The sequence below is a fragment of the Mercenaria mercenaria genome, chromosome 11 (genome assembly GCF_021730395.1).
Source record: "Mercenaria mercenaria strain notata chromosome 11, MADL_Memer_1, whole genome shotgun sequence".
Classification (NCBI taxonomy): Eukaryota; Metazoa; Mollusca; class Bivalvia; order Venerida; family Veneridae; genus Mercenaria; species Mercenaria mercenaria.
In genome coordinates this window covers 7,194,723-7,214,142 of record NC_069371.1, presented here as the reverse complement: position 1 = coordinate 7,214,142, position 19,420 = coordinate 7,194,723, and the positions used below count along the sequence as shown (strand labels likewise).

The 19,420-nt window shown below is 33.8% G+C and overlaps 1 protein-coding gene across 1 annotated transcript; it reads right to left on the bottom strand.

Moving 5' to 3' along the window:
- Positions 1–2,434: 2,434 nt before the first annotated feature.
- On the bottom strand, positions 2,435–17,613 carry LOC123532862 (probable proline iminopeptidase). The gene is made up of 8 exons (XM_045314456.2): positions 17,456–17,613; positions 16,686–16,839; positions 15,529–15,652; positions 10,561–10,736; positions 8,844–8,928; positions 7,941–8,128; positions 7,294–7,438; positions 2,435–6,994 (listed from the first exon to the last, which is right to left on the bottom strand). Exons 2-8 carry the CDS (start codon positions 16,823–16,825, stop codon positions 6,884–6,886), a joined length of 969 nt encoding a protein of 322 aa, XP_045170391.2. The 5' UTR covers positions 16,826–16,839; positions 17,456–17,613; the 3' UTR covers positions 2,435–6,883.
- Positions 17,614–19,420: the final 1,807 nt, after the last annotated feature.

The window sequence follows — 19,420 nt, the reverse complement described above, 5'->3', positions numbered from 1 at the left end:
TGGAAATCCTGTCAATATATTTATTATTTATCGATGTAACGACTTGTACGAATATTATATATTCCTTTCCGGCTCTTACGAATATCTGTATAAAATACGAGTTTTATAAGAGATAGTCACGGGTTTCATGTAGCACAGAAAAAGACCATGATACGGCTTTATTATGAAAATATAATATACACGATATGAAAATGTTACTTGCACAGATTCTTTCAATGGTTAGATGTAGCGTATATATTTTGTTTTAGTATATATAATCTAGACTACAAACTGAAACTGAAACTGAAACTGGTTTATTTGCTTAAACGCCTATTTCTACATTTAAAACATATTCAATGGCGTTTTACAATACAAGTTGAAATAAAATATTAAATATAAAATATTTTAAATAAGATTAATTAAAACGAATCAAAATAGCAATTATTAATTTAAAGTCAATGATAATACTATATTTTAAAATATTACTAACATACAATTATCACAGACAAACATTAAATTTCTATCACTGTCACCAGCATCACTGTTTAAAACTCAGTCAAAACTTAGAATAATGCAAAGTAGTCTCTGAAGAAATGCGTTTTCAACTTTTTCCTAAAGCAGTCAATTGAAGAACTTTGTCTGATGTTCAACGGCAAATTGTTCCACAACTTTGGCCCTATAGTACTAAAGCTTCTATCACTAAAAGTTTTTCGCTTGTTGAAAGGGACGATGTAACAGTCAACTGATGACTCCGAGGATCTGAGGGAGCGCTGGGGGATTTTCGGTGTTAAGAGTTCAATCAAATATGCAGGCGCATTTCCAACATGGCAATTGAACATGTACGTCAAGATCTTAAAGTTTATTCTGGCTTTGATCGGCAGCCAGTGCAAATCGTAGAGTGCCTGCTTAGAACTGTCTCTTCTTCTACGATTCAGAACTAACTTCGCACACATATTTTGAATGCGTTGCAGTTTTGCGATGTCACAATCAGAAATACCGTATAAAATAACATTACAGTAGTCTAAATGCGAAATAACCAGCGATAGCACTAAGGTTTCAGTTGCATCCTGAGTCAAATATTTGCGAATGTTTTTGATTCGGAAAAAATTCAACATTGCCGTTCTACACTTTATTTTTATATGCTCTTTGAAAGTTAAAGTTTCGTCCAAATAGGCCCCCAAATATCTGATGTTACTCTGTCTCTTGATTTTATCACCACAAATATCTATCTCGTGAATGTTTAACTTATTCAACTGAGGGGCACTTCCAAAGGCAATATGTTCAGTTTTTGAGGAATTCATTTTTAGTTTGTTACTGTTCATCCACTCATTTGAATCTGTAGCAAACTCCTCTAGTTCACCAATGGATTTAGCCTCGATGGATGGTTCGGGCTTAAAACGTGTGCTTGCGGTGTGGTCGTCGGCAAAGCCAAAGACGGAAATGGACGGGGGAACAATGTCAAAAATCGTTCCTGCGTACGTGAGATAGAGCCACGGCCCTAAACAGCTTCCCTGGGGGACACTACACGTAAGCTCACGTGCTGATGACACTGTTTGATTCACACTCACGCGGCAGCTCCGCGGTTTATTCTCTTGATGTTCTCTCTTTTGCCAAGACATTGAGTACATACATTTACAAGAGCATTTTCAGTTTTAATGTGCCTTTTCCTTAGCCACTGAATGAATAGTATGTAATTTAGCGGCTTTTATCTTACAGATAACCACATTTTTACACGAAAAAAGGTCTTTGTTTGTTGAGTGACGTTTTGACTGTACTAATAAAATCATCTTTTGTTGGTTTACGAACACGAACATACAATAGGTACATACATTACCTATTTTGGGGTTAACCATTCCTGTTAGGGTTTTCCTGTCTGATCAGCTGACGACATACAACATATACGATCATAGTATTTCTGACAAAATCTTTAATCAGGTGGCAATTGCTAAGACAATGTTTGTTCTTTCTTTAACAATTCGAAGGATTATAAAATAATTGAAACATTTCAATCTATAATTGATATAATTATAACATATACATAAATTTGAAAGTTGAAACTAGGCTATGCCGATCTTATTAGGACTTGTTACAATAGGTAATAAAGTTAGTGACTATATTTGAATAAGAGCAAATTTATTAAATACACATCAATCATATATATGCTTCTATAAGGACAAGGGAAATTACACAGTTGTACAATGGTACACTCCTTCTCTTTGCATGTCAAGTATATACTGAAATGCATTATATATTTTACATGAACTATTGGATTACTATTCATTTTTGGATTGACCGAGTTTACTTGTGGGACTTTGTGTATAAGTGCCGTAAAATCCGGGTGGTGGAAGTGGAGCATTAAAGAGGCGTTTAATTTGGAATTTTTTGCATTACGAGCGAGCATTGTCTTCCTAAGAATACAACGCTTTAATACCGAAGCCGGAGAGAGAAACGAGTGAGATGTTGGCATGTCTCAAACGTGTTTTATCCCCCAGTTACATTTATAAAAAATAATAACTGTTTCCTATTTTTCATCATATTTGATGGCTCTTTGCATCATACATAACATTATACAAGCATACTTTTTTAACACAGCAAAAAGACAATTAGGTCGAGCTACAAGTTATCTCAACGTCAGCATATACAGCCATGCCCACAATTTTAACTTTCATCTTTTTAAATGAGCATTTAAAACCATGGTTAACAAATATGTGCAATTCAGATAAGGGAGACAAGTTTGCATGTTAACTGTACATAGATTGTTTGTACATGAAATAACAGTGGTTGATGCAAATCTCTCTGAAAAAGAATGATTTTAGTAGTGTTATATATTCTGGTCCTGTCGGATTATGGAGTCCATTGCAATATCTGTGTAATAGTCATTAGCTTAAGCCGGTGTTAAGGGACGTGATGGGTGTTGCAGTTATCATTACATTTCATGAACAGACTCTGTTATCTGATTGTTTTGTCACCGCCTTATGTTATACGTGTAAGTTAGAATATGATAATAATATTATTATTATTAGTATTATTATTATTATTATTGATAATAATACGAAAATAATGGTTCACTTGTGAATACCGCGCATCTCTAATAATTACTGGCCAATGGAGATGTTAACCACTTTTTACGCACATTTCACTGGTGCGTAGCAAGTCATACTAAAATTGTTAAAATTGTGGCATAGCAGAGAAATGTTATTATATCATAAAGACACTCAATGTTTAATATTGTTTGAATAACGTGTAAGCAAAATGCCACGACTTGCGGAAAATAAATGCACCATTGGCATGATGCAGGCGGGTAACAAAATTTTAGATACATTGCTTGATGGAATAAAATCTAATGACCGAAATTTTAACTGTTCCTTTCGTCTTTCTACGTATAAAGGTCTAATCAGCCCTGCAGTTTAATAAAGAGCATTTGCAGTTTGTCAGCTAGTCTAACACATAGTCACCTATTTATACCTGACAAGAACCTAGTGTTGTGCGTCTTGTTGTTTGCCGACGACACTGTTTTGTTTTCAAAATCAGCCGAAGGTCTTCAAAGGTCTCTAGATGTTTTAGCAGAATATTGTAATAGATGGAAACTTACTGTAAATATACAGAAAACTAAGGTGCTGATTTTTAGTAGAAACGGGAGACGTCCCGCTGGTCAATTTTTTTATTATAATGGGTCACTGTTGGAAATAGTAAACACATTTAAATATCTAGGTGTAGTTTTTACGTCTGGTGGAGCATTTAACGAAACCGACAAAACTTTATGTGGACAGGCACTAAAGGCAATTTTCCAAATGAATAAATATCTGTATAAGTTCACGGCCATCCCTCCAAAACATATTCTTGAGCTCTTTGATAAGCTAATTCTACCAATAGTAAATTACTCGTCTGACGTTTGGGGTTTTAACAAGGGTATTAATGTTGAAAGAATATCTTTAAGCTTTTATAAAAAAGTGTTAGGGGTTAAAGTTTGTACACAGAACAGTTTCGTTTATGGAGAGTTAGGTCGGCTCCCATTGTTTATACAAAGACAGATACATATTATTAAATTTTGGTTGAAATTATGTCACTGTGACGACTCTATGTACACTAAAATGGTTTATAATCTACTTAAATTAGAATCGGAATCGCACCCAAATAAGCCCACATGGGTCACCAAAGTCAAATCCCTGTTATCAAGACTTGGCTTTTATCAAGTATGGCTGAATCAAGGCGTTGGAAACCCAAATATGTTTTTAAAGTTGTTTAAACAACGAGTACGCGATGTATATTACCAAGACTGGAAAGCAGCTAGCTTGCAAGAATCAAGTAGGGCACTATTTTATCGAAATATAGCTTCCTTTGAATTTCAGTCATACCTTTCTTACGTTAATGTAGAAAAATATAGAATTGCTTTGTCTAAACTAAGAGTGTCATCACATCGATTAGAAGTAGAATGTGGCAGATGGAAAAAGCCAGTGAGCACTTCGTATAATGAAAGAAAATGTCCTTGTTGTTATAAGCTAGAGGATGAATATCACTTTGTATGTGAATGTCCTTTATACAATGAATTATGTAAAGTATATATAGATAAGTACTATCGTGTCAGACCAAGTTTTACAAATTTATTGAGCTTTTATCAACTGATAACGTAAACTCCATGAGAAAACTGGCAGCATATACCTTTAAAGCCTTTGAAAAGAGAAGAAATCTGTAATTCATGTCAGTTTTCTTTTCCAATATAGTCTATTACTGCCTAGAAGCAACAGTCTCTCCCGCATATTTATTCACTTGTTTGCTTATATAAGCGTTTAAAAATTGTGTATACTGTTTTGTTTAGTTATAGGGATATATGTTTACAATTATCTGCATGTATATGAGATATTATATGTACATTGTATGTTCATGGGCCATAAATGGCTTACAACGAAATAAAGATATCTTTATAAACGTTATATTTCCCGGTCTTTTGAAATCATGTTACTAAAACACAATTCAGCTTAAGCCGATGCTAGGGGGCGTGCGCATTTCGTTACTTCTTGCAGAATGACTCAGTCAAACCGAGTTTGTTAGTCTGTTGTTTGGTTGCGTTCTATTCTTTTCAAACATTTTATTTTGTTATATAAACTTTAAACTGTGGCAGATGTTGTGTGTACGTTGACATGGTTGTTAAATAAACAGGACAATTGTAATGCATGTAACATGTTAATTTATAAAGTTCACTGTGATGACAAAAGAGACGTAAGTAAATTTATTGTTCATTTAAGGTTTTATGACTTTTATATGTTTTGTATGCACAAGCTTACATTATTTATGTGCTGTTCAACCTTCACTTTGTTTCAAATAGTACCTTTCTTCATGTGCAAACCTATATCTGTTTTGTTAGCTATATGATATGTCATTTTCAAGCAATCTTTGTAGGATTGTTTAACAAATATTACTCAAGAATATGATAAATTGTTTGTGACCTTTTTATTTCAGTTTTCTAAATATTTTCTCTCCACTTCTTTCAGTCTTCGCAAAACTTGGACACTTAATTTAGAGGCAGATCGTGACACGCCAGCACGCTTTTCGTCATCACAATGGAACTATCAGTACTCGATCAGCAGTACAAATTAACTGCTCTTCACTGGCTCAATAGAACCGAGTCTGATATTAGTTTTTGTAAATGCATTATATATTCTTACAGACTTAATCAAAATGGTACAATCTAATGAGGACACATTTTTGTTGGTAGCATTTTAATGATGCTGACAGTCGAGTGAGCAAGTTTGCAGGGAGTGGATGGTGCTGATAGTTGCGGGTAGCGGAATTCTGTTACCAGCGGCAACAAAAAGGTGCCTGGTATAACTAATTGTTACATACTACCTAGATGTGTTTTCTGTACTTGGTTTTTAAGTCACAACGACACAATTAAAGTCGTATATGTCCATTTTCAAATTTAAATCGCGACAGAAGACTCCAGGTTCTCTTCGCACATTAGGGCATCTAGATAGCACCACCGACCTTCAGTATATCAGTTGATTCAACATGCAAGGGTTCTACATGTACTGCCGAAGTACCTGGTATTCTTCAGGAAAGTACAGCTTAGTCTTATAGTAAAATATGACTTAGTCAATATTCTGTAGCGAAGGAAACGGTTTCCGCTAATAAACTATACAGTGTATATGAAGTCCCCTCTTTCATAATTGATTTACATTAGAAATGTATAAGATTTACGAATGTCAATCCGATTCTGAGTGACCATTTGTTCAGATTTTCAATAAATTTGAACATATTTGATCTGAGCTTATATGGCAATCGATAACAATTACATGGACATCTTAAAATAAAATAAAAAAGTGGAAAACCGTAGGTCGCCCAACACGACATAAGCGAAAATGTTCCAACATTTCCAGATTTTGAAAGACTAAACATTACTTTTAATGAAATCAATATCAACAAATCTTAATGAATAAGTGTTTAAATATCATTCTAATATGCTTGTCTCTGTTAAAACACTCTTACGCTACAATGACGTCACATTAACGTGCGATGACGTCAATGTTTTGTTGCGACCAAGAAAGAGCGCGTCTATATTTTGTCTACTGTTTTAGATAAAGGGCATATTAGAATCGAAATAATTTATAGAAAAAAATGTGTTTTAACACTATTTATACACTCGGGCGGTAATACATCGTACAAATAATTTCACTCGGGCTGCGCCCTCATGAAATTATTACGCCCGGCGTATAACCGCCCATCGTGCATAAATAGTGTCAAAGTACTCTTTTGCTACAAATTATTTCTTAAGTAATTCAGTAATTGCATCCTCAATATTTTCACCCTTTTCTGGTAAAATACATCTAATTTCATACTTTTGTGAAGCAACATCATTTAAGCTTTAGTTACAATTTCACTCGATTATGCTGACATCTTTAAAAAGTTATCAGATGTTCTTATATTTATCACATGCGTCAAGTAGTCTGGACTGCGTGCCAGGTTCCTTCTCACTGTGTCCAGCATCTGGAACAATGTGAAACTCCGCTTCTGGAAACGCCTAAAATGAAGACAAAAATTCTGTTGAAGTAATTTGCATTTAAAAAATTGAAATAGCAAACATTTGCACATTGTGGCCAGAAAGTATTTAAAATTTGGGAAGATCATTCTTAGCAAATGTTCCATATCCCTTTGTAACACTATGTATAACGGGTCGATCGCAACAAACCGACATTTTAAGAAAACATACCAAGTTACTTTATATACTCTGTTTCTTTTTTCTTTAAAAATCAGGCATGTATTCTCATGTACTGTAAAGTTTATCAAGCTTCAACTCAGGATTATACTGGTTATGTTTACCCGATGAAGTTTCCATGCTGTATCCATTGGACAGACAATGTCATAACGACCCTGGACAATAGTTGTAGGAATGTGGCGTATTTTATCTACATCTGCTAACAGTTGATCGTCCTTCTCAAAGAATCCTCCATGGACAATATAATGGCTAGAATTAAGACAAAAGATAAATGGTAAGGGTAGATTTCCTGGAATCACAGAGCGCCCCAAACACAGACAGGAATATTTTCTGTCGTTACACAATTACCAGCAAAAGTTTGGCTTGGGAGACTGTATCAAATATATATAGTAGTATACATGCAATCATGCTGCAGCATTGAATCAAATGAAATGAAAAACGATAAAAACAAACCACTCAGTTTTACGAAAATGACACAATGTGTATAATTGTATTAAGTGTCTTAATCTACTATTCAATATCAGAAATTCGATTAAACAAACTTTTAAAATCTTGCAACTCAGGTCCCAGATATCAGACTCACGTAGAGCCACATACTAGGGATCTACATACAAACTTCATGTAGCCATATCCGATGTACTCCAAGCTTTTTTATTTAAAAAAAAGAACAATTTATCATTTACTTATATGAAACTTGATCAGATTCATCAACGTATTTCCCACTTCTCCTAAAATATCTAATAAAACTTACCACTCAATCTTTGCAAACTGCAGGACCCAGTTAACATCCTCTACTAGGTCCAAGTACTGCGGATCGACGTACAACCTTGATATTGTCATCTCCCACTTAGTCCAAGCTTTTGCACATTCCAGCTCAACTTTCTTGTCCCCACCAGTCAGTCTCCGATAAAATGCTCCGATAAGATCGCATCTTTCTGCCTGCATACATCTTAACCAATGTTACATTTAAATATACTGTACAAGAATTTAATACTGAAAAACTTTATTGTTAATTCTACTGCCCAAATAGTCTTCGGTTTTGCTAGGTCTACATAAAATATTACTCGACTTTTAGGAAAGTCGAATATTATTTTCCGTCTTTTATTTTTCTGCGAGTTGTCATTTCGGAAATTTCTATTTCTGCGGTTTGTCAAAAATAGAGGAGGGTACGTTGTAAAGAATGCCTTTCAGTGATAGTGCAAGCGACTTGTTTGTTTGAGAGCTTATTTATAGACAGTTTTGCCACTGGACCACTGCGTCCGCTCATATCAAGTAACGAGTGGCAACACTCTGTATTCAATCTGCATAAAAAGCAATTATTGAACAATAGGAACGGGTGTAAACTGCAGTATTACCTATTCGGATTTACAGAGAAAAGGGTAGCTACTGACTATTACCATACTTACCATACAACAATGACAGTGGTGATTATGTTTTTGATATTTACGGGGCTTTGCTTACTACTGCGATGTAAATTTATACTGATGATAAATTGTTGCAGGATCTGCGGCTTCGGTCGGACTCTGACTAAAATAAATTTGTTCCTCGTAGAAATAACCCACTATAGGGTAGCAAGTGCTATTGTGATATACATGGCTTTTGACATTCGTTTAGTATTTGCAGGTTTTACATATATTATAACTGAAGCTTATACCTCTGGAATAGGTTTGACGTAATCTTCAAATGCATCTGGGAAAAAGGAGCTTGCACCATCTTGGTTAAGCCACAATAGTTCTCTTCTGTAATATAGAAAACACAGAGAAACTTAATTTCTTTAGAGTATCCGAAGAATACGGCAAGCTGTGAACTTACGGTAATCTCTAATGTTAACAAAGAAAATGAAAGTTAAATTCTGAAATGATATATTTTGATGTCATAAAGTATCTTCAGTGAAATTTAATACATTTTATTATATATTTTTAAGAAAACCCCAACTATGACGAGTCATCAAGGGCGTTGATTACAAGGAGAGTCATACCAACAGTTTATTTGGCGGATGCTTATTACCAGCATACGTGTAAAGATAGTAAAATTTGAATTATGACTGATACAATAATATAATCATACGTGTGTGTCTCAAACAAAGATTATATAAATAAATGACAGTTATTAGTGTAAAGCTCAGTTAATGTACTTTCTCTCACCTCAGCCTGAGCAAATACTTCAAAACTAATTGCGCACTTCAGCCAAAGTCATTTGCCATATGTAACTACTTACAAGGAATGTGCATACGGTAATATGTTCAATATATATACAAGTTCTTTATAGGATAAATTTGTCTCTTTTGGCTGAATTGTATTATGCTGATTACTCATCCGATAATGTATACCTAAAACCTGCATCATAAACAAGACATTATTTTGACATTGGACTGGCATGAAGACATATGCTACGACAACCATTCATCTGTATTTTTGCCATGTGCTTAACAGTGTATCGGAAAACACTTGGAACACAAATGTCGAGTACTTCAACCTATATTAAATATTGTCTCTGAAGATATTTCAATTGCATGATGGTCATACTTCCTTCAGTGGAGTATGTTAATAAACTATCGCTCAGTTCAAAAGTGAAACGGACATCCTTTCTCCTAAAGAATTCTACGACTGCAATACAACAGAAAAGGTCTAAAGGAGACATTAATTAAAAATAGTTTAATAAGAAATTGTTATTCGTTTGTATAAGCAACAGCCTATTTAACATCCCAATTTGAACAGGAATGTTGAATATATGACTAAGGGTGCAATTTAGTGTATAATAGTTTCGTAAAATATTGTACAGCGGCGATCCATCCATCCATTAATAATGAGACGACGAGTAAAACCAAAACTTTTGAGCAGTACTGTTACCAAATTAAGAAAACAAAATTACTATCTAATGCCTCAGTTTCCTTCTAATCATAGAAAATTTAATATCAGAACTCACCCTTTATATCTGAGACAAAATATAACTGATCTTAAGAATATTATTAATTTAAATGTTGCTTTAAGTTACTTCTTCTTACGCCACCCTAACCCATCTTTCTTATCCATTATATAATTTAACCTGCAAACTCAATATGGACGAATGACGATATCCAACGTTGATGGAGTTAAATAGTTCCATACACAATATAAAATGCATACAGTTTTGTCTTTTCATTGTAAATATGGGAAACAAGAAACTATATCATTCAAAACTGTCAACATTTTTGACACGCTTTTGACGGAAATCAGAAATCAAGATGCAAACAAGAAACACCAAACAACCTATGTAGTGAGACTATGTTTAGACTAGTCAGTCATTGAAATCATTCCGCACAGATCCAAAATATTTATGTTGTATAAAGATCTACTACAAGTGTTCATATTACATAATAGTTCATTTCTTACCTTCTAAGTGTAAATATTCCACGTAAGATAAGTGCTTTAACTCTCTCAGGGTGTGTCTCGGCATAAGCAATGGCGAGAGTAGAACCCCAGCTACCTCCAAATACCACCCACCTCTTTATACCAAGCTTTTCTCTTAGCTTCTCTATATCAGCTACCAAGTCCCAAGTTGTGTTTTCCTGAAACGAGTTTGCTTACTTAAATTATCAATAAACCCAGTTCATCTCCCCTAAGTACTATAACTCCAAAACATTGCAAAGTAACTTTCACTCTTTGGTGATCTTTTCTTTAACAGTTAAAACGAGTTTGTATATCAAATTAGACTATATTCTTTTTCCGGCCGTAGGAACTTTTCTTCCTGTAAATATCTGGGATGAACGTCATTTAACAGCTGATAAAAACTGTATAGTTTGAATGGTGGATAAAAGGTTTCGAATGGAATAGATAATGTATTCTTAAGGGATGTGCAGATGCTCTGAGCTGTATTGTTAGACACTAAAATCCGTTGCAAGACTCCTGTGAAATCGCTTTCGTCATAAACCCTCGGTAGTGAAACTGCTGTAGCGTTCAACTACCAACCTGCCAACTCTGCAACACTGATATGGAGTGATCTCCTGTAAACGATTTAAAATCAACTCGTACCCTAGTCATCTCGTCCCCCAGTAAACTCGTCCCCATTTTGATCATCAAAAAAGGTCATTTCGTCCCCCACTTTTCGGCCCCTCCTTTTTAGTCTTATTTTTTGTCAAAGTTTCCTTGGTTATGATTAATATAATTATGATGTAAAATATGTGTTTTTTAAAATCTGCTCTACATAAAAATGAAAATTTTACTTTAAAAACTACATTTTGTTTTGCTTTTTATATACCCGATCGTATGTAAAAGTGCAGAGTGCATGCACGTTCCGTAGCTTAAAGTGTGCATTGACTAATGCGGTCGTGTATCTTTTTTAAAGATACTTCTTGTTTTGTGTGTACATTTGGTAACTTTGGGCTTACTGTACTTTGAACCACAGCCATGCCTCAAAGAGATGCTCAACATTGGTACCAGTAAACAAATCTAATATTTTGACCATACAATGTGTTTACTTCTGTTTATATAAACGAATGTGTAGTACAATGCGGGCTCGTATATAAAGTAGCAATGAAACATCTTATTGGGTTAGTGGACTTGCTGCGGCATGTGCGGGTTCGATTGTACTGCTAGGCGCTTTGCCGTAATTTGTCTAGTATATTGTGGTGGTGTTTTAGTTCGTATAAATTCTCTCAACTATATAATTTATAATGCGAACTTGTATCCTAGCGGATCTCACGTATGAGAATGTCATCTGTTCTGAATTTAATTATATCCCTTAATGCAAACTATCTCTATACTAGTATATTCAACGTATCCTCGAGATCCAGTTAACTTTCAGAGAGAAAATATAGCTTCTCTGGTCCCAATCTGTTAAAAGATTAAAAATGTCACTACTGATTTGTGAGACATGAAAACAGAGATTTGAGTATATATATCCAAATGTTGAACCAGTACGAATATGTAGTACAATTCGGGGGCGTATATAAAGCAGCATCGAAACTAATCTTTTTGGGTTAGTGGACTTGCTGTGCATGTGCGTGTTCATTTGTACTGCTAGGCGCTTTGCCGTAATTGGTCTAGTATATTGTGGTGGTGTTTTATTTCGTATAAATTCTCTCTACTATATATATATGGGCAATAAAATATGTTTAAACTAAACTTTACTTCTTAGAATGTCTGTGTATGTAATGGGTGTAGTTATAACTCAAAAGTAATATTACAAAGTTTTCCAAATAAGATTTTGTGGATATACTCTGCATGTCATTTTTTTACCTAGCTGTGATCTACATCTTTAATAGACCTTCTTATAATGTTGATTAACCTTCGACACATTAGACTTTATTCCCTCAAAGTGGTAATGCTATCAGTATTTTGTTTGATTGTGTTTTATACTCCCAAAGCTTAAAAAGTTTACTAAAATATAAATCATTCATGTACAAACAGGTTTTGTTTTAGATACTTCTAGTTTACAGTGAAATCTTGCTCAATATAATTCATGCTTAAGTATCCAGTGACTAGTAGTGTAATAATGTTTTATATCAGCTGGATATTACTTGATCAGTGATATTTAGTCATATCTTTAACATCGGTCTTTTTAAATAGTGTTAAATAGACTATTGCTTATGGCATGTCAAACGTTGCTAAATTATATATGTATGTTATTATTATTGTATGTTTGTTATTGTTATTCAATGTCTTGTCATTCATATTCTAAAAGTCATTATTGTTATTCTGTATTTCGTTATTCTTATTGTATCTTTGATATTGTTATTCAATGTCGTGTCATTCATACCCTAATAAAATCTGGAAAGTAGATCCCTCGGAAGCACCGAGAACAAGGCAAACAGTGAAAATTGCAGACTCGGTTTGATTGACTCTGTTCATGAGCAGTAATGGAAAATGCAACACTGCCTACGCCCCCTAGCACCGGCTTAAGCAGTATTCAATCTTCAAATCTAAATGAATTGAAATCAATGATCCCGAAGGACCAGAAAATATAGCAACACTGAGATGAAGTCGGGGCGACTTTTTACGGCCGCCACACAGCACCTTAGTCTTACCACTGTTATTGTATATGTCGTTATTCTTATTGTATGTTCGATATTCTTATGGTAAAGGTCATTATTGTTATTCTATATTTCGTTATTCTTATTGTATCTTTGATATTGTTATTCGAGGTCGTGTCATTCATATTCTAAGTATTACCATTGTTATTGTATATGCCGTTATTCTTATTGTATGTTCAATATTCTTATGGTAAAAATCATTGTTGTTCAATATCTGACGATTCTATTTACAAAACGTGTCATTCTTATTCTATGTTATGTGACTGTACTTGTATAACGTCGCTGTGCTATTTATATCGCGGGAAATCGCAAATACAATAAGAATATCAAGCTTACAAAAACAATACTGAATATACAACAATAATAACGTCTTTTACAATAAAAATATCGGACATACAATAAGAATAAAGACATATAGAATAACAATGGTAACACTTAGAATATGAATGACACGACATTCAATAACTCAATAACAATATCAAAGATACAATAAGAATAACGAAATATAGAATAACAATAATGACTTCTACCATAAGAATATCGAACATACCATAAGAATAACGACAAATTTTAGAATATGAATGACACGACACTGAATAACAATAACAAACATACAATAATAATAACATACATATGTAATTTAGCAACGTTTGACATGCCATATTGCTTGGCAAGCTAATACCAGTTTCCTTATGTAATTAGACTTTCATTTTTGGTAGCACAACTATTTCTAAAATGTTTTGATACAGCTTCTTATCCATTTTATCGGTATCGTAGACATTTTATTCTGATTGATGGAAACGTATTTTATTGCTGTATACGAAATGTAACCAGTTTTTATGAAGCAGCATTGCCGAAACATGGCTCAATATGCATTTTAACTACTGTTCTTGAACAGGCTCAATCAAACCGAGCCTGCAGCATTTTCATTTTTGTCGTATTGAGCGACCTGTGGAGATTCCACTTTGTCTATTTCAGTAATATATAACATTTTGTTTAATTTTCATGGTCCATTTTTTTTAACATATTTCAAGATTACAGTTAAGGCGTTACGTGTTTTTCCTGATACGCAAATGACAATATGGCAAAAATGTCTTACAACCAGAACAAAGTTAAAATGATGGTTCATTTATCATGCCTGTTTTGAGTGTTTTATATGATGATTAACGAGTATGTTTAGCTAAAAATGGAAACGTTGCATTTTTATTTTGTTTTTGTCGGTTTAACGTTACACCGACACAATTATAGGTCACTTGGCGACTTCCCAGCTTTTATTTAGGAAATAATTTATAGCAAAAGAGTGCTTTAAACCTATTTATGCATGAAGGGTGGTTATATGTCGGGCGTAATAATTTCACGAGCGCTGCGCCCTCGTGAAATAATTTGAACGAAGTATTACTACCCGAGTGTATAAATAGTGTTAAAACCCGCTTGTGCTATATAATATTTCGATTCTAATATGCCCTTAATCTAAAACAATAGATAAAATATAGAAGCGCTCTTTCTTGGTCGCAACAAAAACTTTGACGTCACCGCACGTTAACCTGACGTCATTCCGGCATAAGAGTGTTTTAACAGAGACAAACATATTAGAATTAGTATTTATGAACGCGTTGTGCATATTCATGCTTAAGGTTTCAGATGAGCCTTCATCAGTTTGTATTTGCAAGTACAGTTTTCAAAATATACACTCCTTTGATATTATCTGTTTGGATGCTATTGTTAAGGTAAATGACATATTTTGTGATACATGCACCAAAGGATCGAAAGATATGATCATACTATACTTTTAGTGTATCTTAAGTACTAGGCAAGAACCGATATCCCCGGTATTTGACTGGCAAAGGTAAACGGATATTAAATATTCAGTCAAAGATATGCAATGACCTATATTTTTACCTTTTAGGCCCCCACCCCATTCTCCTTAAAGACAGTAAAAACGAAATAGCCACATACGATATCCTTTAAACCTTGATGGTCATAAGCCAGTTCAATTGGAAGTCATTTTTTGTCTCAACGTCATCAATATATTGACTTAATGTATGTTATGCCTACAATCTATTTTGAATCTGAATCAAGAACAAGTTTAACAAATCGAAGAACGTGCTAAAAAGCGAAAGGGAAATAAATGGGTCGCAGTGGTATATTGAACGAATTAATACGGAGTTGAAAGAACGAGAAAAAGTTTATATCTCGATTCACAGGAGGATGAGGCTTTGGGAAACATTATTATTTTAGTGAATGGGATTTACACGGTGGTTTCCTAGACTTCTGAATTTTTTTGAACTTTGAAATTGTACTGTGCTTCTGACTGAATTAAACGTCAAACCCTGAGTTCTGCAGCTGGTGTAGATTTCCCTGCTCCTCTTTGGTCCATGAGTATAATTCTGTAAACTTTAGGATCAAAATAGGTCCTGTCTCTTGGTGATGTACCTCCTCCTGGACCCCAATGTCTAAAAATAATAGTATGAAAAACCTTTGATCTTTGCAAGATTGTCACATTTCTTATCAGTTATCTCTTTTACCCGTGCAGATTAACGTTCTCTTGTAAGGTATAATAGAGACATACAATGAACGCTCTAGTAGCGATACGACATACATCTTACAAAAGTTCAGTGATTATTCTAAGATGAGAATATAACGTTCCCTTGTTATATCGTTATAAATCAGTTTTGAATTCAGTCTCGAAATTCTGGTAACTGCCTAGTCATTCCTGAGCAAAGCCTTACAAACGACAGGTTATATTCTGGATTATATACCGGTCCCGCCTCGTTTGCCTGTCCTGAAACAGCTTTGCAAACAAACATACAAAATAAATGTCAAAATTTCAATCATTAATATAATATTTTTTTCGTAAAATTCATATTTGTAAAATGTACATTTAACTTTTGACAATCTGAGGTTTTATTTCAACATCACTTTGAAATGAACTCTTACATAATGGTGTGACCTACTTAATCTGGCATAGTAACGGGGGAAGAGTAAACTTACAGGTCACGTCTAAGGGTACTGTATTAAAAATGTCACAACACAAGAGACGTTAGTAATGAAGACAGTCGGTGTCCTTATCTGTTACTCGGCATATGTATTGGGGAAGCATACATCAATTTTTCTAATAGACCCTGTTCTTATTTAACCTTGCAGCCAAGTGTTAGTAAGAGTTTCGTATTCTACAGAAACAAACGAATCTTTATGCCCACAGATGTTTCTGTCATTGAGCATTCCAAAGCGGTGTCCTAAAGTGTTCCTTTATTTTTTGTATGTTTTTTTTTTCTTTTATCCTTTTTATCTAGTTGTTTTACTTTAGCTATTTATTTTTGTGTAAATGTTTATGGTTCGTAGAAGCTTCTAGGGATGTGGCCACTCCTATGGAATATTTTCTTTTTTCATGGTGAGTGATAGATAAGGAGCACGACTGTCTTTGATTTAGTAATACTATTACTAACAATCGCTCACAGATTCAAAAGTTTATAAATACACACATACAAGAAGATAACAGGATTTCCGGTTTTGTTGCCAGACTGTTCATAGTAAACTTGATGTATTTCAGAAACCTTCAGCATCCCATTGTCATAAGGTTCAATATCTGGATACATCGCCCTGGCTTTACTTGTTACCACTGCCATAGTTCTTGGCAAAGCTGCAGTGATAATAATGGAACATACTGACATACATACATGCTCTAAAATCTATAAATGGCACACCTGATATTATGAATATTTACAACTGGAATGCAAAGTTGAATATTGTACAATCTCTAAATATTCATTTCTTAATAAAGTGTATTTTTTATATTTTTACCAACATATAATTACAAGAATATGGTATGTATTAATGTTAGATTACACGTTACTGAGTATTCCCTGCATTTACTAGAAAATAAATAGGGAGTTTCCGTTAAACTTAAACGTGCAAACCTTGACTTGTATTTGTTAACGTTTTTAAAACATTTTATCTTATAATTTTGCAGACAGCTGTTTCCTTCTCAAAAGGACCCTTCTAAACTTTTGAAGAATTTATTGTTCTCCTGTAGTTGATATTTTAATTTGTTAAACATTTTCGGTGCATTTGTCAACCATTTTGCCCTCAATAAAAAGGCTGGTATTTTGAACTCGATCTACATGTAACGAATCAAATTTCAAAATCTATATCAGTATTTATGTGCAGATACCTAGCACCACAACGGAGACTATACATGAAAGCCAGATGGGATGTGAGACCCTACAAAACAGATATAATAACTGGATGATACTTACTTCTCAATATAATCCTGGGTTTCAATAAAAAGTATCAATATCCGTCTGACTTTCTAAATTGTTTGGCAGTACGAAGCAGAGGAGGTTGGTTCATGTTTACGACAGTTGCTCATTGACGTTTTACGTCACGTGTACTACATTAAAGGCGCCGATTGGCTGTTGCGCAGTTGCAGTAGAATGCGCTCCCACTGTGCAGTAAATTAAACATCAGTGTACAGTAATTGATTCAAGTAGTGTATTAGAACGTAAAGCTAATGTGTGTACACCTTTTTTACAACATTTTGTACTTAAAGATATTGCATAACAAAATATTATTATTTAAGATGTATATGTGCTACTTCTAAAACTCGCCGTTGCAGAAATATTCTGGTTCAAGCAATAGTTTGTTGTTTTATGTTATACTCATAGCATTTTTGATGTATGACCGTTCTACCGAGATGTCTTTTAGAAGTCTACGAACAAATACACATTTGAAATTAGAGCTTTTGAAACATTTAACATATTGATAATTATCTGTAGATTTGGTACAGTACGTGCGGAGTCTGAGTATTTTCGACTTTCGAGCATGAGGGTATTTAAGAATCAAACATACGTTACCTAGGTTTATAGGAGATATATTCAGTTATATGTCTCATATATCATTCTTTCTTCATTCTTTCTTCCTGGCTTATACATAAATCATGCGTAGTGGCATTGCAAAGCTCCTACTCGGTCCTTTCATACAACATTACAAGTTGAAATGAAACATAAATACACAAAACGTGAAGTAACACTAAAGCAGGATAGTGTATGGGTTTCATTGTACTGAAGCAACTTCAAGACAGTAGCTTTTGTATTTTTCAATGTGTTTATGTTTCGATATTTAATGGAAGGTCAGATTGTATTCTTAAAAATTATCGGTTTATTTGTATTATATGTTCAAAGTTGCTAATGTAATTTCTGATGTAAATAAACACTGCACATTTGTTCTTAAAGCACATCGTATATTATAGTGAAACAAATGTTGCGTTTGGTAATACATATTTTTTAAATATATCTTTTTTGATTTTTTCTTTCTTTGTTTGTTGTTTATTATAATGATTTTCAATATCACTTATACTGTGGGCCGAAAGTTCTCATCTGTGCTATCATATAATATTTCATTACAGAAAAACTTACAGGAGACTCGTTTTTCATATTTTAGATGTGGTTTTCATGTTTTCAATGTTGAGTTCCTACTTAAATGTCAAAATTCGCCTTTTAAAAATGTTTAAAAATAATTACAAAAGATCTAAAATATGTCTTTCAACTGTTACATGTACTCTTCCTCAGCATGAAACTGTGTTTAAGAAATTAAGTCTACTAACTTCCGTTATCTAATTTCGGTAACGTATGTTTCAGAACTACAAAAGCATACACATTATAACTTTAATGTACAACATTTGATAGATTTGGTGTATGAGAGGTTGTGAGAAGTCATTTTGTTTTGGAAACAGGATATGTTCATCATGCATGCATACCTGCATACAACATGCTTACAAAACCTGTACCATTTGTTTGGAACACACCAGTGGTGCGTTAATGTTTATTTTATATATTTTTATAAGACATTGTAACATTTTGTTGTTGGATTTATTCTGTGGTAATATTGTGAAGCTCTTTTATTGATATTACAAGTCATCCTGAAATGGATTGAGACATAATAATATTTTTAACTGCAACAAAACCAATTATAACAGTACTAATATTATCATATAATATCAAATAATATACAGATACGAAGCATTGTAAGGAAGGTCAAAGGTCAAGGTCATAAATCTAGTTCAGATCTATCCTTTGTATATGTGTTAGGAACACAAATTAAAAATATTCAAGGTATTGACTTTATACTAGGAATATAGGTGTGTGATGATGAGGTGATAAGAGGAGTGTAGCAGTCCACATAACTAACAATCACCACCTTACGCCCACATTACCAGTCCCAAC

Bases quoted from the DNA above. Each gene is read 5' to 3' on its own strand.
- LOC123532862 (XM_045314456.2), bottom strand. From the start codon at position 16,825: ATGGCAGTGGTAACAAGTAAAGCCAGGGCGATGTATCCAGATATTGAA. The intron at 10,737-15,528 runs GTTTGACGTTTA...AACTCGTTTCAG, and splicing joins CACCAGCTGCAGAACTCAGG to GAAAACACAACTTGGGACTT. The intron at 7,439-7,940 runs GTAAGTTTTATT...TCTTAATTCTAG, and splicing joins CAGTTTGCAAAGATTGAGTG to CCATTATATTGTCCATGGAG.